At 34.9% G+C, this 27,815-nt stretch overlaps 1 protein-coding gene across 8 annotated transcripts in view; it reads right to left on the minus strand.

Annotated features, from left to right (window-relative positions):
- Positions 1-27,815, minus strand: part of LOC111054963 (heterogeneous nuclear ribonucleoprotein 27C) — an 80,096-nt gene that overhangs the window by 21,152 nt on the left and 31,129 nt on the right. For 4 of the 8 annotated variants that reach the window (XM_039435968.1, XM_039435970.1, XM_039435974.1 and 1 more), the window contains 6 exons: positions 23,227-23,346; positions 21,082-21,214; positions 17,896-17,934; positions 13,297-13,437; positions 11,747-11,877; positions 10,870-10,942 (listed from right to left, as the gene is read on the minus strand). In XM_039435968.1, coding sequence (XP_039291902.1) covers positions 10,870-10,942; positions 11,747-11,877; positions 13,297-13,437; positions 17,896-17,934; positions 21,082-21,214; positions 23,227-23,346 — 637 coding nt within the window. The remainder of the gene's footprint in view (positions 1-10,869; positions 10,943-11,746; positions 11,878-13,296; positions 13,438-17,895; positions 17,935-21,081; positions 21,215-23,226; positions 23,347-27,815) is intronic. The other 4 variants (XM_039435972.1, XM_039435969.1, XM_039435976.1 and 1 more) reach the window with 1 other exon arrangement.

The raw sequence follows: 27,815 nt of genomic DNA on the forward strand, positions 1-27,815 counted from the left end.
ACGTTGTCCTCCTATCTTTCTATATTATTATAGCCTCCAACTATAGTGTTCACGGCGCGTTAATCTGTACGCACCTTTATATTACAGTCGCCACCTGATTAGCATTGGTGTTGATATCCTTGTCTACCATTAGACAAAATAGATAGCTAATATCCTCTACCACCTCCGCACTGTTGCCAGATCGTTTGTGTTATATGAAGGAACAGAATGAAGTATGAAACTTTTGAATTAAAATTGCAGTTGCTATAATATTTATTCATGCATGTACATTTTACATTAAATGTTTCGCATTTGTCAGTTACAATAGAATAATACAATCTGTCAGGTCATCAAAATCTCCGTGAATATTTGATGTCCAAAAATATAAAGATGACATCATCTTAACTATTATAATATTTCACTAGGTTTATTTCTCACACTGTATATGAGAATAACTCCAGTAAACTGTAGAAACATCTCTCTTGTAGCCAATTCCTCAGTAGTCTCTTGAATGTTCTTCTATTTGAAGTATCGAGAATTTCCACTGGTAGTGCGTTTAAGATCCTTCGACTGACATGCTCTGGCTTAGCTTCAAAAAATCTTGTTCGATGAGGTTGGATTGTCAGCATATTGGTTGCCCGTGTGTTGTAGCCATATACGGTAGCGCCTGTAGTCCACTCGTCCTTGCGGCAAAATCCATACAATGCAGCCTCTAGGATATACAGACATGGCAACGGCAGGATCTTAGCTGGCCTGAATAACTCTCTGCATGGGGTTGTTGGTGGCTTCCTAAACATCATTCTCAGTAGCCGTTTTTGCACTCTGAAGGCCATCAATGAAGCGGGTGCCGCACCCCACAATATCAGGCCATACGTTAGAGCTGGCTGGAAATATCCATAGTACTCTATTCCAACTATTCTCTGGTCCACCTCCCTTATCAATCTTGATATTGCAAACCCCGCTGCATTGAGCCTTTTTACCACCTGATCAATGTAACTGTTCCACTTCAGTCTTACATCAACATTGATTCCCAAGAATCCACATTCTTCCACTGGCATTATACTTGTTGAATCCACAGCAAAATTAAATAGCAAATAAATAGCCAATATTGACGCTCATATACGATGTTTTCTTTACGTTGACTGTCAACTCATTAGCCTTACACCACTCCTTCATGCACTCGATTACTTCTTCTCCTTCAATTTGTAATTCTTCAAATGTATCACCAGTCAGTAGGAAATTAGCATCGTCAGCAAATAATACACGGTTTACGGTTGAGGGCAAATTTCCGGGCAAGTCATTAATATACAGTGAGAACAATATTGGGCCAAGTACAGTTCCCTGCGGCACTCCTTTTTCCAATTGCCGGATTTCTGACCGATATTTGTAGTTGATGATTCCCCCATTTCTCTCTTCAATCTCAACTAATTGGAACCTTCCACTAAGAAAAGACTTCAGCCATTCAAAAGCCAACCCTCTGATACCATAAAAATGTTCATGATTAAGGCTGTCGAATGCCTTTTTCATGTCCACAAAGAGTCCTAGAGCTTTTTTCCCTTTGTCAAGTGAGTCATATACTTGGTTAATGAAGTCATTTACTGCAAGGATTGTCGATTTTCCCAAACGAAAACCAAATTGACATTCAGACAAAATCTTATTATTCTCCAGGTAACTGGATATTGTTTTTTGTGCCAATTTCTCAAATATCTTGGAGAAGGGGCTCTGCACTGATACTAGCCTAAAATTGGCTATTTCATTTTTTGCACCCTGTTTATGAAGGGGAATAACTCTGCCTAATTTCAAATGTTTAGGGAAGATTCCTGATCTGAACGATGCATTCACAAGGTGAATCATTACACTCTTTATCGGCTCGAAGCATTCCTTCATTAAAGCACAGGGTATACCGTCAACGCCACTCGTCATTTCATTTTTTATTTCTTCGACAGTAGCAGAAACTTCATCTTCAGAAAAAGTAGGAAAATTCTCTAATGTTGAGGTTACTCTGTCAGTTTATTTTCGAGCAAAGTTATTGAAGATGTAGAGCCCTTGAAGTTTTGTCCAGAACATGTACGTTTATGAAGTAATCGTTGAAGATATTAGTTTTGTCAAGTGCTGAATCAACTAGGACGCCATTTACTGAAATTGGATAACTCTTGATCTCGTTTTTTGTAGTCACATTTTTTATCAACTTCCAAATAATTTTTGATTTATTGTTCGAGACTGCCATTAAATTCCCTGCATGCTGTGTTTTCGAGTAAGTTATTTGATACTTAATAAGTTTTGTCAAGCAGTTTAAACTGTTCCTATACGATGTTTCTGATGGACTTTTCACAAAAAGTAGCAAATCTCCTTTAATATTACAAAGGTATCGAAGCAGAGGCGAAAACCATTTCAATTTCTTTCTACCCTTAACACATCTCAAGTAAACCACTGGAAATGACTCATTATAAACTTCAAAATACATCCTGAAAAAGTTATCGAATATCTCATCTGCTGAATCATAATTTGTATTGAAAATGCTTTACCAATCGACTCTCTTCAAACGATCTTTAAATTGTTGTTTAGCATTGCTAGAAAATATTCTGGTTGCGTCGAGGTCCTGTGAGGTGTGACTTATGACTGGAATTGAGAAGTTCATCAATTGAGCATAATGATCAGAGAGGCCCAATTCAACAAGCTTGACATAATCATTCCTTATCATAGGTGAGATGAAGCATAAATCAATCTGGGAAGAGGAAGATCCGGTCACTCTTGTACAACCTTTTATGATACTTGTCAGACCATAAACTGAAAATAATCTCTCTAGCTTTTTCTTGAATTTCCCAGAAAATCTACATTACCTATCCTTGTCTATCATTCAACAAAGCAGATAGCACTATCCTTTCCTATCTTTCTCCACTGCCATTATAACATTGACCTCATTATGGGGCTACAAGACATAGAGGAGCGGGGAAGGTAGAGTGTTGAAATAATGTATTCAAATGTGTCAGAACATGGAAGGAGAAGATAAGCCTTAAAAAGAGAAGGAAGCTGATACATTTAGATACAAAATAATGTGCTCCGCAAGAGTATAATTAAAAAATTGACAAACTGAAAACTTGACCTACTGGAATCTTCAAGAATTTAAAATAGGCCTATAACCATCCTCGGTAAATCAAGAATCTATATGCGAAATTTCAAGTTAATCAGTTGAGACGTGATGATGCGTCATTCGTGAATTTCCAATCCCGTACATGTATAAGCCAGTTCTTTCCTTTATTATATTATAGATATTAATAGACCGAGCGAAGTGAGGTCTAAGATTCAAGTCGACGGTTTGGCATTTCTCTTAATGTTTAAATGTTGCGCATTTACGGCGAAACGCGGTAATAGATTTTCATGAAATTTGACAGGTGTGTTCCTTTTTTAATTGCGCGTCGACGTATATACAAGGTTTTTGGAAATTTTGCATTTCAAGGATAATATAAAAGGAATAAGGAGCCTCCTTCATACGCCAATATTAGAGTAAAATTAATCAGACTATACAATAGAATAGAATAGAATAAGTTTTAATGTAACCGCTTCTGAGGTCTTCAGAAGCATTACCTCCGTCACAAGAATTATAATTCTATAAAACTATACAAACACAAAAAACTATAGAATTATTCATCATAAATCAGCTGACAAATGATTACACAGATGTGTGGAGAAGCCAGTCTATTGCTGTATTTCCATAAGGTCTATAGTTTCAATCAGGTACTTGTGGATGAGAATTCTGCGTGAGGTCTACTGTTCACAGAACTACTAGTTATCTCTCTCATCTACCTCTTTTGCAACACTCTACCTTCGCCGCCCCAATAAGTTATAGCACATTTGAAATCATGGATCACTTTGGAATAGTCTCCAACAAGCATTACCTCATAAAAAACCTTGAATCCAAACAATATTATAAAACAGTTTTCTTTAAACACAGTTTCCAAAGATGTCATGCAACTATGAGGTCCACGTTATAATGGCAGTGGAGAAAGATAGGAGGACAACGTTGCCGATTCTCTGTCTTGTCACTGCCTTCTACAGACGGTAGCTGATACAGGTTTATTGATGTAATATCAACTGTTCATTCTTGTTTGAAATAACTTAATTATCATTAAATTTCCACTGACTTTATAACAAGACTCTCTTACCTTGGAGGAAAATCACCTGCAGTAGATTCTAGACTACAAACAATTAAGCTCAAAGGTCCGGTTGCACAAAACCCGTTAAATTTTAATCGTGATAATTTTAGGAGAGTCAATCAGAGAAGCAGCCTTCTATGATTGGCTCTCCTGAAATTAATCACGATTAAAATTTAACCGGCTTTTCTGCAACCGGGCCGAAGACTAAAGCCATACAATAATAAAGGTGGATTTCACACATATCAGAATCATTGAACGTGAGAATATGATTCCCATAAATTCTTATCATACAGTTCAAACCATAGACAAAAAATAGCTAAAGAAGATATCCCATGATTTAGGACTGTTAGGTTGCAAATGTCTTCTCCGATTACTGTCGACTACTGTCTATTATCAGTGTGTTGTTGGGAGTGTAAGAGTGTAAGAAGGGCACAGTATGAGAGACTACCAGCGTCACATAGCTTCACCAAAAACAACTACTAGGACTATCGGCTTCAGTTGACACTCACATTTGCAACATAACGGTCCTTCAACATGGCATATTATCACAACACAATATGATACAGTATCATCTCAACTTGATACACAACGCCATAATTTGATACAAAACTTCCAAACTTTGAATGAATTCTACAAACCATGACATATCTTTCTATGCTATCTTTTCTCTATGCTATCACTATAATTGATATTTTTGTTTCAGATCATAGAATAATTATGTTCCTCCACGCAAGCAGACACAACGTGAATCGAACCCAATATTTATCAAATAGTTGAAAAAAGAAAATATAGCATACGAAGATATGCCATGGTGTTGGACCGTTATGTTGCAAATGTGAGTGTCAACTGAAGCCGATAGTCCTAGTAGTTGTTTTTGGTGCAGCTATGTGACGCTGGTAGTCTCTCATACTGTGCCCTTCTTACACTCTTACACTCCCAACAACACACTAATAATAGACAGTGTATAGGGTGTCTATGTTGCAAATGTGAGTGTTAACTGAAGCCGATAGTCCTAGTAGTTGTTTTTGGTGAAGCTATGTGACGCTGGTAGTCTCTCATACTGTGCCCTTCTTACACTCTTACACTCCCAACAACACACTAATAATAGACAGTGTATAGGGTGTCTATGTTGCAATGTGAGTGTTAACTGAAGCCGATAGTCCTAGTAGTTGTTTTTGGTGAAGCTATGTGACGCTGGTAGTCTCTCATACTGTGCCCTTCTTACACTCTTACACTCCCCACAACACACTAATAATAGACAGTAGTCGGAGAAGACATTTGCAACATAACAGTCCTTTACCATGGGATATCTTCTTATGCTATCCTTTCTCCCATGATTTATACACGTTCATTGATATGTGATAAAACAGCTTAAATATCTATCAAATAGTAGGTAGGTAAGAGACACCAACAACACTGCAAGTATAGTATACAAAATTGTGAAACAATAAAAGAGAAATTTCAAATAAAATAAACAAATAATTTACAAGGTCAAGCGGACCTCATGATTGATTTAGCTCACAATATTTACATTCCATGTTAAAAATAAATAATGTATTCAAATATTTTTCAAACGTGAATATTGGCTCCATCAAGTTTAATAACAATTTTTTCCAATTTCAATTCAATTTTCAATGAGAACCAAGAGCGTGTGTGTGTATTGGAAAATTTCAAGGGAACATTTTTAAATTTCATCTCATTTTTTTAAAATGAATCGTTGTCTAATTTCAATGAGAACAAACACCAAGTGCCTTTATTGGAAATTTCAAGGGAACATTTTTAAATTTCATCTCATTTTTAAAGACCAATGATTCCAATAATAAATCAAAATCAAGTACATTCTTTGGGAAATTTAAATATATTTTACGGGGACTTTTTTATATTTTATGGGGATTTATATTTTACGGGGACTTTTTTATATTTTATGGGGATTTAAAGATATTTTACGGGGACTTTTTTTTACATTTTATAGGGATTAAAATATATTTTACGAATTTTTTTTTACATTTTATAAGGATATAAAGATATTTTACGGGGACTTTTTTACATTTTATAAGGATTTAAAGATATTTTACAGGGACATGTTTACATTTTATAGGGGCAAAAGATTCTGATTAGGATAACAAAGTTTAGAAAATTTTTGACCAGAATTTGTGGTATATTATTAGATCGGTTGAACTAACCGTGATTTAATAGGTTAATCTCATTTTTTTAAATAATTTAATCTCTTTTTTAAATATTTTAACAAGAATTAAACATAGTATTTATTGGGTAGTCAAATTTAAAAGGGGGATGGATAATTTATTTTTCAAATTTAAGGTTGATATGTTGTTTGGAGATCGATGTGAACAGACCCTAAGATAAAATTTTGTAAAATTCAAAAAATCGTAGCAAGCAAATTGTTGACAAGACAAAAAATATTCGGATTAGAGTTTGTTTTTCAAACGTAGAAGACAAGAAACTTTTGACAGGAAAATTGATCATCAAATTCAAGAAAATTTCTTCTTCAAGGTAACAGAACACTGGACATTTCGTGTCAAGGTAACACGATGTAAACAACTATTTCAACCTACTGATTTATTATCTATTAATTTCAAATATTATTTTTGTGTGTAAAATTTGTATTGAGTTGTTACTTTAACTTGCCCTGTGTATGTGTATAGTGAGGTGGTACACTTTATAATGACAGTGGAGAAAGATAGGAGAACAACGTTGCCGATCCTCTGTCTTGTCAATGCCTTCTACAGAGGATAACTTATACCGGTAATATAAACTGTTCATTGTGGTTTCAAATATCCAATTGTGTATTTAACCCGTCAAGAAATATATTTCTCAATGACTATAACTGCGTTCACACCAGAGTTATCAACAACATGTTAATAACTTAATCCTTATAGATTCTATTAGATTGAACATAACTTATCATACACATGATGAACATATGTGTCTGTCAAGTTCCGTTCAATCAATAGAATCTATAAGGATTAAGTTATCAACATTTTGTCAACAACTCTGGTGTAAACCCAGCTTTTGTAACAAATTTTCTTAACTCGGAGTGCATATTTTGTCAATGATTAATGAATTTTCATATCTGAGATTCATTATTTTGTTGATTGAAATGTCTACATAGTTGAATCACAATCTGGTAACGTTGTGAAGATGGAGAGAGAGATAGCGCTATCTGCTTTAACGAATGATAGACAAGGATAGCAACTCCAATGTCAACCAAATACTGATGCCACTGGTATTGGTTGACATTGGTATTGCTATCCTTGTCTATCATTCAACAATGCGGATAGCGCTATCTCTCTCTCACTTTCCGCTGTTGCCAGATCGGCTTTCCACAATGTAGAATTAATAATCAATTAACAAAAATATTTCATCTCAATTATTGAAAAATATAATTTCGTGCTTAATAAAACATAATCGATCATTTTAAACAAGAATGAACAGTTAGTATTACATCAATAAACCTGTATCAGCTACCGTCTACAGAAGGCATTGACAAAGACAGAGGTTCGGCAACGTTGCTCTCCTATCTTTCTCCACTGCCATTATAACGTGGACCTCAATAGTTTTAGTGTAATTGTGGGTGGGGTGGGGGTATGTAACTCGCAATGTTGCTGGTAGGGTAAAGGGGAGGGGGGAAAATGGATTAGAGAGAGAGAGAGGGAATTGACTGATTGAGAGAGAAAATAATCACAAGTCATCATTTTTCTCGCAAGATTTCATTTCATTTCTCTACTTTTGGGTATTGCGCAGTCACATAAACACAATTAATAATAATTAATTATTGATGATAGAGATGTTTAACGTTAAATTCTTCACTTTTAGTTATTTTATCAACATATACATTTTCTAATAGGAATTCCTTAGTGTTTAAAAAAGCATATATCATCACGGGCTCTTTATCTGAAACGCCACAGTCCTATGTATATATATATAATTATTATATAGAAAATCGTTTTACAAAATAAACTCTGAGACAAAAAGTAATCAATTAGTTAAAAAATTAAAAACAAACAATCGAATAATAGTAATAATATTATTAAAACGTCGAAATCATTTATATATATATATAATATATATGTAGTAGTATTCATGTAGTAAACAACTAACAACATATATATAAGTCACCAACAGACATTTCCCAAAAATCTTGGAATCTTAAAAATTGTACTTTTAGCAGTCGTTCTGTAAATTTACAGTTTTATTTACGATCTAAACCTAAAAATTAATATCCTTACTTCCTGAATAAATCTATTTTATCAATTAAATTTATGCTTAAACTGTTTTAACATTACCAGTACTTAATGCACTTAAGAATTAATTTAAAATCTGTATCCTATTTTCGTTAAATTTAATTACGGTCGATTTTGTACAGTTCTTTTACGGACTCATTACAAGTAAATAACAAATACTTTTCCTTCACTAGTTAATATTAGATCTATCTAATCTTTACTTTTACTTATTGCTGCTTCTTAAGATAAAAACAAACATCTTAAAATTAATGACTGGTTCTGTTCTCAAAATTTCAATTAATTTATAATAACTCGATTGATCGTCGTCCTGTGTGACTCGACTCTAACAATCTCTATATTTAATTTAATTAAATTTAAATACAAAATAAGGTATCATCATTATAGGTCTAGAGGTGGTGAAAGTGGACGTAGGCTATATATATATATGTAGGTGTATGTGTGTTGTATGTTTTGTGGGTAAATCTATCATATATATATACTAACAACAAATCAAGTGTTGGTTGATGGGGGAGGGGGGAGAGAGAGAGAGGGAGAGAGAAAGAGAAAAAGGACAGATGGATGGGGAGAAAAACAAGGGGTTCTTTCAACTATATATAAACAGGGCGCATTGTAAAAATGTCCTAGGTTAGGTTAGTATCGTCAAATTTGATAAAAAATGCGTTTTAATATATGCAATCCTTCTTAAAACTTCCTGACATTCCTTTTCTAATTTTTTTGTATATCTCACAACATATATATATATATAATATAATAATAATTTCTCCACTTCATTTTTTTTGGGGACAAGTCAAAGTAACCACAATATATATAATGATAATTAATAATTATATCGTTTTCCAATAATTAATTATTAATAGATTTTACTTAAGAAACTTCCTATTACCTGTATTTACATTCAGTCGATGGTTATTAATTTATTCATTTATTATTATAAATGTGTGTAAAAACTAATCCAAACTTTTCCATTATTAATATAATAAAATGTATAGTAGTTATAGTAATTATAATAAGGTTGCTGTTTATAATAATGATAATAGCAATTAAATAGTTAATAATAGTTATAATAATATTGTATATATGTTTATAATATAGTATAATAATAATTGTGTAATGAGATCATGTTGTAAAGTCAGTGGTAAAATATGTAGGATACAGCCTTCTAAAGAAGGAAGATAGCTGTCAAGTCATCCAGGGATATCTCATCTAAAATTAATCAATTAAACTCAATTTAAAATCCACTATAAAAATCATATATTTTCATAATTTATTTAATCATGAAAAAAGGGATAAAAGCTAAAAATATAAACCTTTTGGCTCTTTTCTTGAAAAAAAAAGTAATAAATACCTATTTTTGGACAATTTCTATCTAAATTTGGGAGAGGAACAGTTTTGGGCTTTTGAGCCTGTTGTTAATTTCTCAATCATTCATGCTTGGGAATGATATTATTTCTATCAATGTATAAAATAAATAACATATCAATAATTTTTCTTCAAATACCTGGTAATTTAAAATTGTTCATCAACCTAGAGTAATTGACATTTGGCTCTGGGCAGAAGTTCTAGATAGAGGGAGAGAATTAGAGCCCCACATTAAGACACAATTTTGAATTGGAACCCCACATTGGGCGCCGTTTGAACTCTAACCCCACGTTGGGCACAATTTTGAACACCAACCCCACGTTGGGCGCCATTTTAAACTCTAACCCCACCTTGGGGTAATTAGCTAAAACTCTAATTACTAAGCTACTAAGCTTATGCTGAGTATCGTTCAAACTTAATAATAAAATTAACAAATTAATTTGTTACTACTGTAGGAGTTTAAAATTGGCCATTCTTGACACACTGTGACCTTACTAGCACAAAATTGGCCATTCTTGACACACTGTGACCTTACTAGCACAAAATTGGCCATTCTTGACACACTGTGACCTTACTAGCACAAAATTGGCCATTCTTGACACACTGTGACCTTACTAACATAAAATTGGCCATTCTTAACACACAGTGACCTCAATAGCATAAAATTGGCCATTCTTGCACACTGTGACCTTACTAGTATAAAATTGGTGGTTATTCTTGACATGCTGTGACCTTAGTAGCATGAAATTGGCCATTCTGCATAGTGTGACCTCAATAGTATAAAATTACCTGTGAATTTTGACTTTAAAACACGAATCTCAACACAATTGTCATTATTATAACAAACTAATTAATAATTAATAATAAAAGACACTTTCTTGTCCTCATGTGAGAGTTGTTTCTAAGTGAGAGAATATATATATATGCATATTATTAGTGAGGGCTAGGGGGGAGGGGGGAAGGAGAACAGATACTTAATAATTGATTGCTCGCCTTAGTTTAACATAGAGTTTAACTACTGCCTAATCTCACTTTAATAATGTAACTGTTGTGGGCTTCTGTCAATCAAGAGGAAGGCCATTCCTTATGAAAGTCAAATGGCTTCGTGTACCCACCTCCCGCCGTGGTCTGACCGGCTGTGTCCGGTCCCGCCCCATAGCTGCGTCCTCCGCCATAGCTGGTCGAGTCCTGCCACACAAAATATCACAATAATGATAATAATAATGCCTTGGTGTCTCTACTCAGAGCGTGCAAAATATGCAATTCAAAAGGTGGTTGTACTCAGCACATTATCAATGATTAGATCCTTTTTAAATGAGGATTGTGATTGTGCAGTATAACTCTTACTAGTTGGGAATAGAAGTATTAATACTATTATTGTTCAATTATTTTTTTAGTAAGAAATGTTCTTTATTTTGAGTTGATTGTGATGCATTGCATGTGTATTGTATAGTAAAATGTTTGTACCTACTTTGTGGAAATAAATTTGAATTTGAAATTTGGCAAAATAGAGATGTACCAAAGTCTTAGGCCGACTTGGGTTATAATAAGAAATGTTCATTTTGCAAGTGATGAAATAATTTAATAATAATAATAATACTGAGGGTGATGGCCATGTAAGCTCTTAGGCTTGTGCGTGGGTAATGAGTGAGAGATGATGACTACTTTTTAGATAGTCTGAACTGACAGCTTATAGTCTCCTTCAAAAGACAGGGTGGCCATATCAATGTGATTGTACTGTGGTCAAAAACTTTTTGCCCCTGTCGAGATTCGAACTTGGGTTCTCTTGATTGTTAAACCAGCACCTTATCACTTACTCCAACAACTCACTCCTAGAATAGAATTTATTTTTCATTATATATACTAGTGACCCACTTTATATAATAAATATACCATCCAATGCAATCAGACCCTTATTTTGATAGAATAGCTGAAGCTCTTAATAATTTCAATTTCAATTTATAATAAAATAGTTCAAGAATCAATATTTACCGGAGTGTAGTTAGCATAGGCGGCGCCGTAATTGTAGTCACTGGCCGGCTTCTGCGCTGCCTGAGCTCCCGGCTGAGTGGGACCGGCCGGTGTGGGACCACCCCCTGCTCCTGCGCGTGTGTACATCTCACCTACACACACACAATTCATTGAAAGTTTGCAATAGCACATGGTTCATCAGAGATTGACAATGGTGTAACAACCAAAACCAGTCTTTCTATTTATCAATAAATATGTGGTTTTTGACAATTTCTTGATATTTTCAATTAATATGATTAATTATCACAATATCAACTTCTCAACTACACAAAATCTATATATATAAAAGCGAAATGGCACTCACTCACTCACTCGCATAACTAAAAATCTACCGGACCAAAAACGTTCAAATTTGGTAGGTATGTTCAGTTGGCCCTTTAGAGGCGCACTAAGAAATCTTTTGGCAATATTTTAACTCTAAGGGTTGTTTTTAAGGGTTTAAAGTTCGTCTTTTAGCATGTATATTCTTCTTCTCCCAATCTCTTAATTATAATTGAAATTTCCATATCATATGTTACTATAGAACTATAATCTAGATAGAGTACCTCTTCGAAACAGTTGTTAACTGGCAACTAAATTAATAATTTTGTCAGGTTGGCATTAAGTTGAGTTGACTTTGTTAGGTAGGCACCAAGTTGAAGATTTAAATGCATTTATCGCGGAAAAATTGATTGGGCACTGCTACTTCAATCCTGGGAATATTATATTTCTAGCCGTCAGGCTCGCGTCGCTCGCCATATCCGTTTAGCCAGACGTTTAGTCTGGACCCCCGACTGGATTGTCCCAACATATGATAAAAATGCTCGAATGAAAAATGCAGGCGAGCGAAGCGAGCCTGCTGATCTCATTCTTGGACGATCCAGTCGGGGGTCCAGGGGGCGGAGCCCCATGGCTAGACGGATATGGCGAGCGAAGCGAGCCTGACGGCTAGTGAGTCTATAAATACAGGTCAAGACACTCGTGTTCCTCATGGATTGGCAATTTTATGGGGTTTTTTATGGCGGTACATTTCAAATTCCAATCTGTTCATAACAAAATCATGCATTATGCATTTTAAAAACAATATTCTAGTTCAGACAATATGTGAATTCAGGTTTTCAACTTTTTAATAATGGAATTTCAATAATAAATGCTTCAATTATCATTCATTCATTTATTATTGAAAATTGTTCTTATTTTTGTAACCTAAAGGTGCGTACAGAATAATATACGCGCCGCGAACATGAGCAATTCACTTTCAAGCAACTAACTATATCTGTATTTTCACAGAAACGGTATAAGATATAGATATAAAAAGCTTGGCATCAGCTGATTAAAATTGAATTGCTCATGTTCGCGGCGCGTAAATCTGATTTGATTCTGATATGATTCATAAGGCATTGGGACAAGACAGAATATGCGAGGCCAACTGCAAAAAGAGTTTAAAGTTACCGATCAATTAAATCTAAAAATCAACAATTCAGTTTCTAGTATTTTGCTATTTTGCTCTAGTAATTGATTTGAACACTTACTGTAAGATCCATATCCAGTTTGTTGAGGGGGCGCGCCGTAATTTGCCCCACTCCACTGGGGAGGCCCCATCTGCTGGCCCTGGTGGGCCGGGGGCCCGCCCCATCCTTGGTAGCCACCTGGGGCCGACGGGGTTCCATACCCTGAAACAAAATAATTTTGTTTTCACTCAATTTCACAATACAACATACAGAGGTGGCGAAAAGAGTATGGGAACAGCTTGATATTTCTGTTAAATGCTCAATTTCTGTCAACAGCTTAACCTTCCGGCAGTCGCGCTGTTGTAAAAAGTACAACAGTGTCAGTTTTTTTGCTGCACAAAACTATTGGATGGGGTGGAGTCAGTGAATGAGTCACCTATGCATTCCAAAACTTTCCCCCCATCACTCCACCGAGTTGCAGTATCAACCGAGCAATGGTTCAGTCTTTAGGTGTCATTTAGTCGTCACAGTGCATGAGATAGGGAAAGACTGTATACGGGGACTGTAAACGAACCAATAACACAGAATTGATGGCTTTGCTTGATGTACCTTATTGGTATGAAATGGTAATCATCCAAATGTTCATAGGCGTGAAATAATCCAAGAAGATGGAAAAGTAATTATACAATTAACTGGTAGTTCTGTGAACAGTAGACCTCAGGCAGTATTCTCATCCACAAGTACCTGATTGAAACTATAGACCTTATGGAAATACAGCAATAGACTGGCTCCTCCACACATCTGTGTAATCACTTGTTAGCTGATTTATGATGGAATTATTCCTCACTTCGTTCGGTCAATTATCCTTGAAATGCAAAATTTCCAAAAACCTTGTATATACGTCGACGCGCAATAAAAACGGAACATACCTGTCAAATTTCATGGAAATCTATTACCGCGTTTCGCCGTAAATGCGCAACATATAAACATTAAGAGAAATGCCAAACCGTCGACTTGAATCTTATACCTCACTTCGCTCGGTCAATTAATATGTTTTGACAGTAAACAAAGTACATAACTCCTGGAAAATTGGATGTTGTAAAAAGTACAAAACGCAACTGCTCGTGTGATTGAGTAGGGCGTGACTACCAGAAGGTTAAAATATTTCTGTTACATTGAGAATCCAATTTATATGAAAAAACCTACTTTTCAGTGGCAACAAAGTTTTGGTCAGTCATCTTGGAACCGCAATTTTCAATCCAACTTCATTTTTTAAATGGGAAGGTGGACATATGATACATGATTGCGATACCGAATTTAGAATTTCAAAAGAAATTGTAGACAGAAGTTATTTAAAAATAAAATGCTGGAAACCAACTTCATTTTTTTTTTTTAATGGGAAGGAGGTTGTATGATACATGATTTTGATACCGAATTTAAAGAAAAATTGTGAGAAAGTTATATGTTTTTACAAAATAATATATTATTATTCTATTCTTGCTTATTATTGAATCAATTTTTCTATAGCAAATGTTTACAGCTGTCAAGTGAATTGATTGGATGATACCATAGAGAGAAGATATGCCATGGTGTTGGACCGTTATGCTGCAAATGTGAGCCTTAACTGAAGCCGATAGTCCTAGTAGTTGTTTTTGGTGAAGCTATGTGACGCTGGTAGTCTCTCATACTGTGCCCTTCTTACACTCTTACACTCCCAACAACACACTAATAATAGACAGTGTATAGGGTGTCTATGTTGCAAATGTGAGTGTTAACTGAAGCCGATAGTCCTAGTAGTTGTTTTTGGTGAAGCTATGTGACGCTGGTAGTCTCTCATACTGTGCCCTTCTTACACTCTTACACTCCCAACAACACACTAATAATAGACAGTGTATAGGGTGTCTATGTTGCAAATGTGAGTGTTAACTGAAGCCGATAGTCCTAGTAGTTGTTTTTGGTGAAGCTATGTGACGCTGGTAGTCTCTCATACTGTGCCCTTCTTACACTCCCAACTACACACTAATAATAGACAGTAGTCGACAGTAATCGGAGAAGAAATTTGCAACATAACGGTCCTATACCATGGGATCTCTACTTATGCTATCTTTTCTCTAAGATAGTGTTTACGGGTCTAAATTATTTACCATGCTTTCCTAACCTCTTCTCTCAAAACATATCTAATAAACAAAAAATCTAACAAATAAAACTATGGAAAAGACTAATTTCACGCGGTGAGAAACATCATGCAAAACTAAGTAGCGGTTGCTTAAAAGCCAGTTAAATTTTTAATTGTGATTAAATTCACGAGAACCAATCAGAGAAGCGTTCTTTCCAGGAAAAGCCTTCTCTGGTTGGTTTTCTTAAATTAATCAGGATTAAAATTCAACCGGCTTTTGTGCAACCGGGCCTAATAATCTATCAAAATAAACTTCAACAAAATGAAAACTACAATCATTATTCTCTCACCTAAAATGCTATGAGTAAAACATCACTACACTCAAAATTAATACGATTTAGATGAATTAAAAAAAAATGAGCAGTTGAACTGTTTTAGTGAAATGCAAGTCAAATGTATAAACTTGTTAATGAAAACTGAAAAAAAATAGAATTGTGATTAAAACATTTTGTTAATTGATATTTAAACATTGTTAAAAAAATAATAAGACAATGTTGTGGAGGTGGAAATTGTGATTGAAACATTTTGTTAATTGATGATATTCAAAAATTGTTAAAAAATAATGAGACAACGTTGTGGAGGTGGAAAGGGATAGCGCTATCTGCTTTGTGGAATGATAGACAAGGATAGCAACACCAATGTTAATCAAATACTGCCATTATAACGTGGACATCACTGTAGAAATAGTTAGTGTGTTTGAAATTATTATGCAACCAGTTGAAACAAATCGAGGCACTTTTTTCAATTTAATCGAGAATGAAAACAAAGCCAGTTAAAACAATCAATGCGAGTCACTTATTCAATATTTGAGTTAAAAAAAGAATAAAAATATAGGGGAGAAGAACGGTTGTTAGGATTTAGAACACAAAAAAGAAAAATCAAACTCAAAATCTTCAAATGTTCAAATCTGCACTCAACAAATTTGGAGCAATGCTTTCAAAGCGGGCTAAAAAAAAATCACAAAACAAAAACTAATCAAACGACTGACTCTAGTGTTGACGTTGCAGAGATGAAGGAGTAGAAGAAGAAGAATACAGCATGAGGAGCAAGAAATGGAGACAGGTTAGAAGTTAGAAGAAGGAGACAGGAGTAGAAGAAGAGGATGAGGAAGAAGAAGAAGAAGAAAAAGACAGGAGTAGGAGAATGGGAAGAGGATGAGGAAGAAGAAGAAGAAGAAAAAGACAGGAGTAGAAGAATGGGAAGAGGATGAGGATGAAGAAGAAGAAGAAGAAGAAAAAGACAGGAGTAGGAGAAGCAGAGAAGACAGGAGTAGGAGAAGGAGAGAGAGGGATGAGGATGAAGAAGAAGAAGAGGAAGAAGACAGGAGTGGGAGAAGGAGAAGAGGATGAGGATGAAGAAGAAGAAGAAGACAGGAGTAGGAGAAGGAGAGAGAGGGATGAGGATGAAGAAGAAGAAGAAGAGGAAGAAGACAGGAGTGGGAGAAGGAGAAGAGGATGAGGATGAAGAAGAAGAAGAGGAAGAAGACAGGAGTGGGAGAAGGAGAAGAGGATGAGGATGAAGAAGAAGAAGAAGAGGAAGAAGCAGCAGAAGAAGAAGAAGAAAGGATTGGGAGAAGGAGAAGAGGATGAGAATGAAGAAGAAGACAGGAAACAGGGGTAAGAGAAGAGGATGAGGAGAAGAAGAAGAAGAAAAAGACAGGAGTAGGAGAATGGGAAGAGGATGAGGATGAAGAAGAAGAAAAAGACAGGAGTAGCAAAGAATGGGAAGAGGATGAGGATGAAGAAGAAGAAGAAAAAGACAGGAGTAGGAGAAGCAGAGAAGACAGGAGTAGGAGAAGGAGAGAGAGGGATGAGGATGAAGAAGAAGAAGAAGAAGAAGAAGAAAAAGAGAGGATTATGAGAAGGAGAAGAGGATGAGAATGAAGAAGAAGACAGGAAACAGGGTAAGAGAAGAGGATGAGGATGAAGAAAAAAAGAAGAGAGGATTGGGAGAAGGAGAAGAGGATGAAGATGAAGAAGAAGAAGAGAGGAGGAGAAGAAAGCTGGAGTAGGAGAGGAAGAAGAAGAAAGGAGTAGGAGGAGAGGATAATAAAGAAAGAAGAAAACAGAGTAGGCAGTGAAAGAGGGAGAGAGAAAAGGAGAAGACAGGAGAAGAAGAAAGCAAGACGAGTTTTAGTAGGAGGAGGACGAGGAGGAGGAGGAGAAAGAGGAGTTTTAAGAGGAGGAGAAGGAGTAGAAGGAGGAGGAAGAGGAAAAGGAGGAGGACAAGAAGACTTACAGAAATTATATTTTTACTAGTACTTTAATGACAATCTATCTATACTCTGCAACGTCACAATCTATTCCAAACTCTACAGTTTAGATAGATAGATAGATAGATAGATAGATAGAGAGAGAGAGAGAGAGAGAGAGAGAGAGAGAAAAGAAACAAAGCAAACCAAACTGAATGCACTAGTAAGTAACTTTTCAACTAGGTAACTAAGTAACTGCAAGTAACTAAGTAACAGGCAAATTTATAACAGACAGCCACTTCGTTTCACATACCATTCATGGGTGGCTGGGTACCCGAGGGGCCCCACTGCCCTGAAAATTTACATTTTTGAAAATTTTAATTTTCTCAAATTCAAAGTCATACTACTGTTACTGTACTGAGGACCGTCAACATATTCTACTATTGTGTATCAAGTTGAGATGATACTGTATCATATTTTGTTGATACTGTATCATGTGTTGTGATACTGTATCATTTTGTTTGCCTTTCATGGAAGATGCAGTGATGTCCACGTTATAATGGCAGTATTTGATCAACATTGGTGTTGCTATCCTTGTCTATCATTCGACAAAGCAGATAGTGCTATCCTTTTCTAGCTCTGCAATGTTGCCACATCTTTTCTCATCAATAACAATATATATACAATCTCAATTTGAAAGGCTAAAAATAAACTTTCTACTGGTGATATTTTTCAACGTTACTTGATTTGTATATCGTCAAGCTATCAAGATGAAAAAGTTTTCTCAGGAAAACATTTTTTTCTACAACTGTGCTTAAAGAAAGAAATTTACATACTCAATTCTCCTCGTAAAACAGCTTATTTCTGAGGAGAATCTACTTTTTCGCTCGCTAACTATCTGCGCATGCGCAGTAATTTTCTTTACGCTCGCAAATCATTCGCGCATGCGCAGAAGTTTCTTTACGCTCGCCAATCAGCTGATGATAAGCAGCTCGCCAAAGACAAACCACTCTCGGTCAGATCTTAACCTAAAAAGTCGGTAATTGTACTGATTCTACAGCCATGATGGATATCAGTGTAGACGAATTATTATTATAAACTCCGCCAGATATAAGTGATTTAACAGGTTTGTGCAGTTGTAGAAAAAAAATTATATGTAATTCGCGCGTAATGCTTCTTTATAGATAAATGAACTATACCGCCCATGTAATTTATTCTAAACGCCCCGACTAAAAACAAAATGACTGTTCTGTGTGTAACCATCCAGCAGTGCGGCCTCAGGTTACTTACATGCTCTAAAGACATTGCTTTGTTTCGAATAATTGTGCTGTCTTCGGTGTTCAGAATTAATTAATTTTTTTAATACATTATTTATTTTTCTGTTGGAAAATTATCTATATAAATAAAATGCCGCATAGTGCCTCTCCTCAGGTGTGCATCCAGCTAAAGTTTGTCATGAGATGCATTAAACTATTTGGCGGTAAGAAGTTCGCCGGGTCAGCTAGTTCTTTTAAATAATCAATTATATTCATCAGTCAAGCAAATATATTTATCACTAGTAGTTCTGTGAACAGTAGACCTCGCGCTCAACATTGACCTGTTCTGTTTTCTCAGAAATTAATAAATAATAAATCAATTTAAAATGTCTAGAAAAAACCTAAATAAACATAGACCGTGACGTGTCGTCCCGGAATGCGAGTGTGAGCGCTGTTATCAGGTCTGGCTGCAACTGTCTACAACGGGTAGTATTATAGTCCACTAGACAGCTGATTTATGATGAATAATTCTATAGTCTGATTTTTACGGTAATAATGGCGTTCAAAGGAGACTCCTTTTCCTTTTGTATTATCCTTAAAACGCAAAATTTCGAAAAACCTTTTATATACGTCGACGCGCAATTTAAAAAGGAACATTCCATGAAAATCTATTGCCGCGTTTTGCCATAAATGCGGAACATAAATATAAACATAAAAACATAAAGAGAAATTCAAAACCGTAGACTTGAATCTTAGACCTCACTTCGCTCGGTCAAATAATTTACTAATAAATTTCCACAGTTGAGTTCAAATATCTTGATTATATTTATACATTGTTAAAAACCGATGTGGGAACGTTATGGAGGTAGAAAAGGAAAGCGCTATCTGCTTTGTGGAATGATAGACAAAGATAGCAATACCAATGTTAATCAAATACTGCCATTATAACGTGGACCTCACTGTATCTTCGATGGTAGACAATCAAAATGCACTTCCAATAACTCTATATATTGTACAGTTACAGTTTGATATTGGTTTACCATGTAAACAGCTTGTTTGGTTTTATATGAAATCAAAAATGTAATTAATTTGTTTGTTATTTGAAAACACTTCATTCTATCGTTGATTTTGGTGAATTCAATTTGTAATAATAATATTGAAAATAAAATAATAAGTTTTAAAAAAAGAGTAAATGTTTCAATATAATTTAAATATCACTATAGTTGAAGGGATTTAATTATAAGATTGAAGTTTCGTTTTTAATGGATAAATGAATTCAAATAAAATTATGATTATATAGCACTTTTTATAACCTGTCCATTACTAATAACTGTAAATAAATGTGTTGAAAAGAGTAGAGGATTGCTTAGCTCGCCTCTGTATGAAGTGGAGGCTCGCTTCGCTCGCTTTCATGTGAGATACTGTGAGTCGAAAATGCGAGCGAAGCGAGTCTATTTTCATATTGTCTTCTATAGAGGCAAGCGGGGCGAGTTCCTCTTACAGAAGAAGTAGAAGAAGTAGAAGAAGTCCATATAGTTTTCTGTTACCACTGCATATTATTCTACTATAGTGATGTCCACGTTACAATAGCAGTGAAGAAAGATAGAAGAACAACGTTGCCGATCCTCTGTCTTGTCAATGCCTTCTATAGACGGTAACTGATACCGGTTTATTGATGTAATATTAACTGTTCATTCTCATTTAAAATAATCAATCATAGTTCATTAAGCAAGAAACTATATTATTCTTCAATAATTTCATGATTGAGATAAAATATTTTGCTAATTATTCATTCTACATTGTTAAAAGACGATCTGGCAACAGAGCAAAGCGAGAAAGAGATAGCGCTATCCGCTTTGTTGAATGATAGACAAGGATAGCAATACCATTGCGAAACAAAAAACTGCCATTATAACGTGGACCTCACTACAAATCCGATTTTATCAATATTGATCGATATTCAAAATATCGATAATTATGACTATCGATGTTCAAAATATCTTTAGTCATAATTATCGATATTATCAACATCGATAATCATAATTATCGATATTTAAAATATCGATAGACATAATTATCGATATTTAAAATATCGATAGTCATAATTATCGATATTTAAAATATTGATAGTCAAAATTATCGATATTTTTAATATTGATCGATATGGATAATCGATGTCAGAGTAATAGGTGCTCTACGGTGAACGGATGAGTGAATCAATTAATGAACGAATGACTACTCACCAGGATAGGCCTGGGTCTGAGGTGTAGATCCCCAGCCGGTCTGATAGCTCTGCATCATGTTCCCAGGTGCTATAGGTCCCATACTGCCCATAGGTCCGCCCATCTGACCGCTGGGATTTCCCATTCCCATGCCCTAGACGATACAAACAAAAAAACATTTCCAATAGTTATTTGTGCAACTAGTGCGCAGTGACAGTTTGCTGCACCGAGAGAAACGTGTACGCCCGAGCTGTAGGCGAGTAAGGAATGGCTTCTTGAGTGCAGCAGAGGAACTTTGCGCACGTATTTCACATTAAATTTGTCCTACAGTTACCATTGAATATGAAAAGTGGGTAATTATGGGCAAAATGATGGCTGAAATCCATCAAATGTTTGTGTGTGTGATGCTGTTATTAATAACAACCTTAATTCATATAAAAATTAATAATCCAATTGAAGTTTAAAATTCTCAGCCAACGTTCTCATTTTTATTCATTCAAGAATCAGAAAAAATACAGATAGAACAAAAATTTGCATTCAAAATACATGCCAACAGCTCATTGGGATGGCTGCAAGATGGCTGAACCGACAAGCGCGCGACCTAGCGGGAAGAATCGTACCTAAGTTTGTTTCATCCAGCTAAAAAGTACTGAAACAGGATTCAGAAATTTAGACTTTTGCTCAAATTACAGAGAAAAATGCTCAAAGTAAACTGAAAAATATTTATAAAAATAACATAGACAACAGAGAATATTTATTGTAGCATTCTTATGTTTTTTATTTATATGGATATCGAACTGTAATCATTTAACCTCAAAATTTGAATTTTATAATGTATATTTGCTACTTTTCTCATTGCTTGCAGTTGAAATAATAATTATCAATAGAAAAGAACTATTATTTATTATTAAATGATGATAATTCGTAAATGATGATTATTTAATTATGATTCAGATGAACATTATTCTTGTTTTGGATTTCTAGATTGGGATTTTATCATAAATGTAGGGTGTGTAGCCATTGAAATGATTCTTATCTAAATCTAACCAGTCATTGTCACCAACTATTTTGTGTTGCCATGTTGCAAATCTGGAGTACGCAAAGTAATACTTTGTGAACTGGAGCGGAAAAGTGATTCTTTGCGTTCTGTCATCAGTGCAGCAATGGCCACTTTTCAAGGTAACTGTAGGAAATAGCTATCTATGTATTAAGAGCGTAATGCGCGACTTTAACGCTCGCGCAAAACAGTTATCACGCGACGCGAAGCGGAGCATTACGCGCGAATTACATACAATTTTTTTTCTACAACTGCCCAAACCTGTTAAATTACTTATATCGGCGGAGTTACAATTACCGACTTTTTAGGTTAAGATCTGACTTTTTGGCGAGCTGCTTACAATCAGCTGATTAGGAAGCGTAAAGAAACTCTTCTGCACATGCGCGAATGATTTGGGAGTGTAAAGTATATCTACTGCGCATGTGCGGATGGTTAGCGAGCGAAAAAGTAGATTCTCCTCAGAAATAAGCTGTTTGACGAGGAGAATTGAGTGTGTAAATTCTTTCTTTATGCGCAGTTGTAGAAAAAAAAATTTCATATTAGCAGGTAACTTGTAATCTAATGAAGAACCTCAACATACTTAAGGCTAGGCGCACACCAGTTAGTCAAGATAAGACACTTCAAGTCACAATACTTCACATAGTTGCTTATGAAGACATGTCTAATTGCAATGACTGACTAAAGGTGTCTTGTCTTGACTTGACTAACTGGTGTGTGCCAAGCCTTAGGCTGGTCACACACTGATTAATCAAGACAAGACTAGTCACGTTTAGTCACAATACTTTTCATTGCTGCTTAAGATGCAACACAAACTGATTAGAAGCTATGTGAAGTATCGTGACTAAATGTGTCTGATCATGTTCTGTCTTGACTAACTGGTGTGCGCGTAGCGCCTAAGTCAAAAATGGATATTTGATAAATCGAAATTTAATAAATAAAAAAAAATCTATATTTGATTAATTGATATGGTAAATCGATATTTGATAAATCGACGTTGAAAAATTGACATTTGAAAAATCGATATTTGGTAAATCGACAATTTAAAAATTGATATTTGAATTATCGATATGGTAGATCGATATTTGATAAATCGAAAAATTGATACTTACATTGTAGCTGACTCCGCCCATCGCCATATGACCGCCTCCTTGTGGAGGTCCCCATTGGTTGTTGCCCGAACCGTCATTCATCTTGTTCGAATCACGAGGCTCCGCCTTTTTTATTTCAACCTAATCAGCAAATTTATAGAAATAAATAGGTGAATAGACAAATAAATGAGTAAATAGACAATCTAATGAATGACATGACAAATAATCGTATAGACACAAAAATCAACTCATAATACACGTCATGTTGTACCCTAATTGTTTCGATTTTATCTAATAACTGATAGTAATACATATTATAGGTATATTTTAATATATAAAGGAAATTATAATATAATAAGGGAAAAAATTAGTTTATACACGTAGGGGATAGGGAATTCACGAATGACGCATCATCACTATGGTATCACCATGAATGATACAGTATCCGCACGATATGATACAGTATCATCTCACCTTGATACACAACATCATCACGTCTCAACTACTCAACTGAAATTTACTTGAAATTCTGCATATAGATTCTTAGTTGACCGAGGATGGTTATAGGCCTATTTTCAACTCATCAAGATTCCAGTAGGTCAAGTTTTCAGTTCAATTCTTTAATAATCATCAACTAGAAGGTAACCCATACTCCACAAGGGCCCAATTGAAAACTTGACAAACTGAAAACTAGACCTACTGGAATATTAAAGAATTTGAACTAGGTCTATAGCCTTCCTCGGTAATTGAAAATCAATGAGCAAAATGTCAAGTTAATCAGTTGAGACGTGATGATGCGTCATTCGTGAATTTCCTATCCTCTACTTGTATAAACCAATTTTTGCCTTTATTATATTCTAGATAACTAACACGTAAACCGAATATAATAATAGTATATTTCGCACCTAGGGCCGAAAATGAGACTTTTCTGGCTCGAAATCGGTTTTCAAGTCCGAGGCCGTAGGCCGAGGACTAGAAAAGATTGAGAGCCAGAAACACATTTTTGCCCATGGTGAGAACGTTATTTTTCGCCACACAGAAAAATAAACAATATAAATATGAGAATAATTTATTGTTTATTAGACACTTCCGAAAGCAAAGGATGGTCATAGCTCTAGCAAATCTGAGGTAATCTGAATATCAAGAAATTGTCCGAGTATTTTTATTTTTTATTCTGATTTGTCTAAATAACCTAAAAGATTATGTTCAATTATGTAAGAGGTTGAGTTTATACTTTTTATTCTTCCAATTGACAATAAGATGATTTTATTATAAATGTTTTGATCCTTGAATAATAAACACAAATAATGAAAATTTTTTTGATCAGCTGTTTTAGCACTGAAATTTGGCCAATCTGAATGTCAACGTCAACAATGCTTGTTGTCGTTGACTTCGGAAGTTTAGGTTAGAAGTTCTATCCTACTCTGAAATCGAATTTGAATAATTTATAATATATAAATCTATTCATCCAAATAAAATGATATTATCTTATTGCAGAATACTATTCAACTCTAGAAGCATAAACTGATTCAGTTTCATAAACCATTTTGTAAACACGTTCACATCAAATCAGAATCAGCTGACTTCAAGGTTATTTTACAGCCCTAGGGCCGTAAAACTTTTACCGGCCTGGTCAGAAAACAGTCATTTTCGGCCTCCATATGACGCACGAAAACCAGCTCATTACATCCAAGTGGGGCGAAAACTACATTACATAAACTTATTCCTAATAAAAATATTATGGGCCCGGTTTCCGAGCTCGGGATTTGGCTAAGTTCTAGACTTTAAACAGCTGGAGTAAAAAAATTGGCTTTCCGAAACAGGGCGTTGTCGTAGTCATTGTCAAAGTCACATTTGAATTATATTACAAAAAACTAGAAAATTAAACACAACTTAAAATAAAGAGAAAATAGTGTAAAGTTTCAGCTATTTTGAATTTTTTGAAATGTTTAATTTCGTCAAGGAAAAACGTTTCCAATTATATTATAAATGAGGAAATTAAAACTGCGACTATGCCCCGTTTTGGGAAGCCAATTTTCTGACTCTAACTGTTCAGAGTCTAGAACTTAGATAAATCCTGAGCTCGGAAACCGGCCCTATATATAAACGTAGACTTGAGTTCCTGTTATCTATAAAACATAACAGCACATATCTCTACTGCATAAATTTTTCCATTTCTCAAACCAGCCATATACTGGCCATATCTCAAGATTAAATACATTAGTACAGTCTACTATCTATATATATAAAAGCGAAATGGCACTCACTCACTGACTGACTGACTGACTGACAACTAAAAATCTACCGGACCAAAAATGTTCAAATTTGGTAGGTACGTTCAGTTGGCCCTTTAGAGGCGCACTAAGAAATCTTTTGGCAATATTTCAACTCTAAGGGTGGTTTTTAAGGGTTTAAAGTTCGTCTTTTAGCATGCATATTCTTCTTATTCTCTTAATATTATAATTGAAAAATGTCCATACCATATGCTAATATAGAATATTCTTCTTCTCCCAATCTCTTAATTAGAATTGAAATTTCCATATCATATGTTACTATAGAACTATAATCTAGATAGAGTACCTCTTCGAAACAGTTGTTAACTGGCAACTAAATTAATAATTTTGTCAGGTTGGCACCAAGTTGAAGATTTAAATGCATTTATCGCGGAAAAATTGATTGGGCACTGCTACTTCAATCCTGGGAATATTATATTACTAGCCGTCAGGCTCGCTTCGCTCGCCATATCTGTTTAGCCAGACGTTTAGACTGGACCCCCGACTGGATTGTCCTAATATAATATGATAAAAATGAAAAAATGGCTAGACGGATATGGCGAGCGAAGCGAGCCTGACGGCTAGTATACTATGAAATAATATGATTTTGATAATTATCTAAATTATCCAAAAGATTATTATTCTATAATAATCGAACGAGAATCCAAATCAAGTGATATAAACATATTGGCTGTACAGTGAGGTCCACGTTATAATGATACAGTATCAACACAATATGATACAGTATCGTGTCAACTTGATACACAACACCATAATTTGATACAAAACTTCCAATCATTGAATGAATTCTACAAACCATGGCATATCTTCTTATGCTATCTTTTCTCTCTGGTACTATAGTGCACGTTATAATCGCAGTGGAGAAAGACAGGAGACCAGCGTAGCCGATTCTCTGCCTTGCCACCGCCTTCTATACCATTGTATCATCTATGTAATATCAATTGTTCATTCTTGACAAAGATTATAAATTATATTTTATTCATCACTTCCAATTATTGAATAATGACTTCTAATAATTGAGATTAAATATTTCGTTACCTCTATTATTCTACATTGTTAAAAAACTATCTGGGAACGTTGAGGAGGTGGAAAAGGATAGAGCTATCTGATTTGTCGAATGATAGACAAGGATAGCAACACCAATGTTAATAAAATACTGCCATTATAACGTGGACCTATCTATAGGTAGATGATACAAAGATCACCACAGAATGATCCAGTATCAACACAATATGATACAGTATCATCTGAGCTTGATACACAACACAATAATTTGATACAAAACTTCCAAACTTTGGCAACAGTGCAGAGGTAGGAAAGGATAGCTCTATCTGCTTTGTCGAATGATAGACAAGGATAGCAACACCAATGTTAATAAAATACTGCCATTATAACGTGGACCTATCTATAGGTAGATGATACAAAGATCACCACAGAATGATCCAGTATCAACACAATATGATACAGTATCATCTGAGCTTGATACACAACACAATAATTTGATACAAAACTTACAAACTTTGGCAACAGTGCAGAGGTAGGAAAGGATAGCGCTATCTGCTTTGTCGAATGATAGACAAGGATAGCAACACCAATGTTAATAAAATACTGCCTTTATAACGTGGAACTCTCTATAGCAAGTCGCTGGTTGATAGCATTTAGATTTTCGTTACATAATATTTATCTATTCTATTAAATACGGTAAACTTTGTGTAGTTGAGAAGAGGATATTGTGGAAATTATTCATATTGAATGAAAAAGACTAAGAATTTGTCAAAAACCACAGATTTATTGATACTTAGAAAAGTAATTTTTGTGATTATATGTTTCTAAGTATCAATAAATCTGTGGTTTATGACAATTTCTTAGTCTTTTTCATTCAAAATACGGTAAATTTATCCAAGATTGTTTAGAAAAAAATTAAGTGTACAGATACGAATAAGGGTCAGACCATATTGGGCGTTTTTCAAAATCATCAAGGCAGGATGCTCAATGGTTGGTTGGCTGATTGTCAAGCCCCGCACAAACACATCGATTTTTAATTATTATTAAATGCATCCTCTATTTAATTCCACCTGTAAACATAGATTTTTGCTCATACGATATTTTTCCGTCCTTATGAATTCAATCAAATTAAACAGAGCTTGACACACATCATCTGTTTAATAGAATTAATAAAGAAAAATATAAGGCAAATACCGTACGAGAAAAATATATATGTGTGTGTGTGTGTGCGGGCTTCAGGGTTGGGTAAGGTTAAGTAAGGTCAAGGTTAGGGTTGTCAGGTCAAGGTTAGGATTGGCGCCTAGAAAAACG

The sequence above is a fragment of the Nilaparvata lugens genome, chromosome 9, assembly GCF_014356525.2.
Source record: "Nilaparvata lugens isolate BPH chromosome 9, ASM1435652v1, whole genome shotgun sequence".
NCBI lineage: Eukaryota > Metazoa > Arthropoda > Insecta > Hemiptera > Delphacidae > Nilaparvata > Nilaparvata lugens.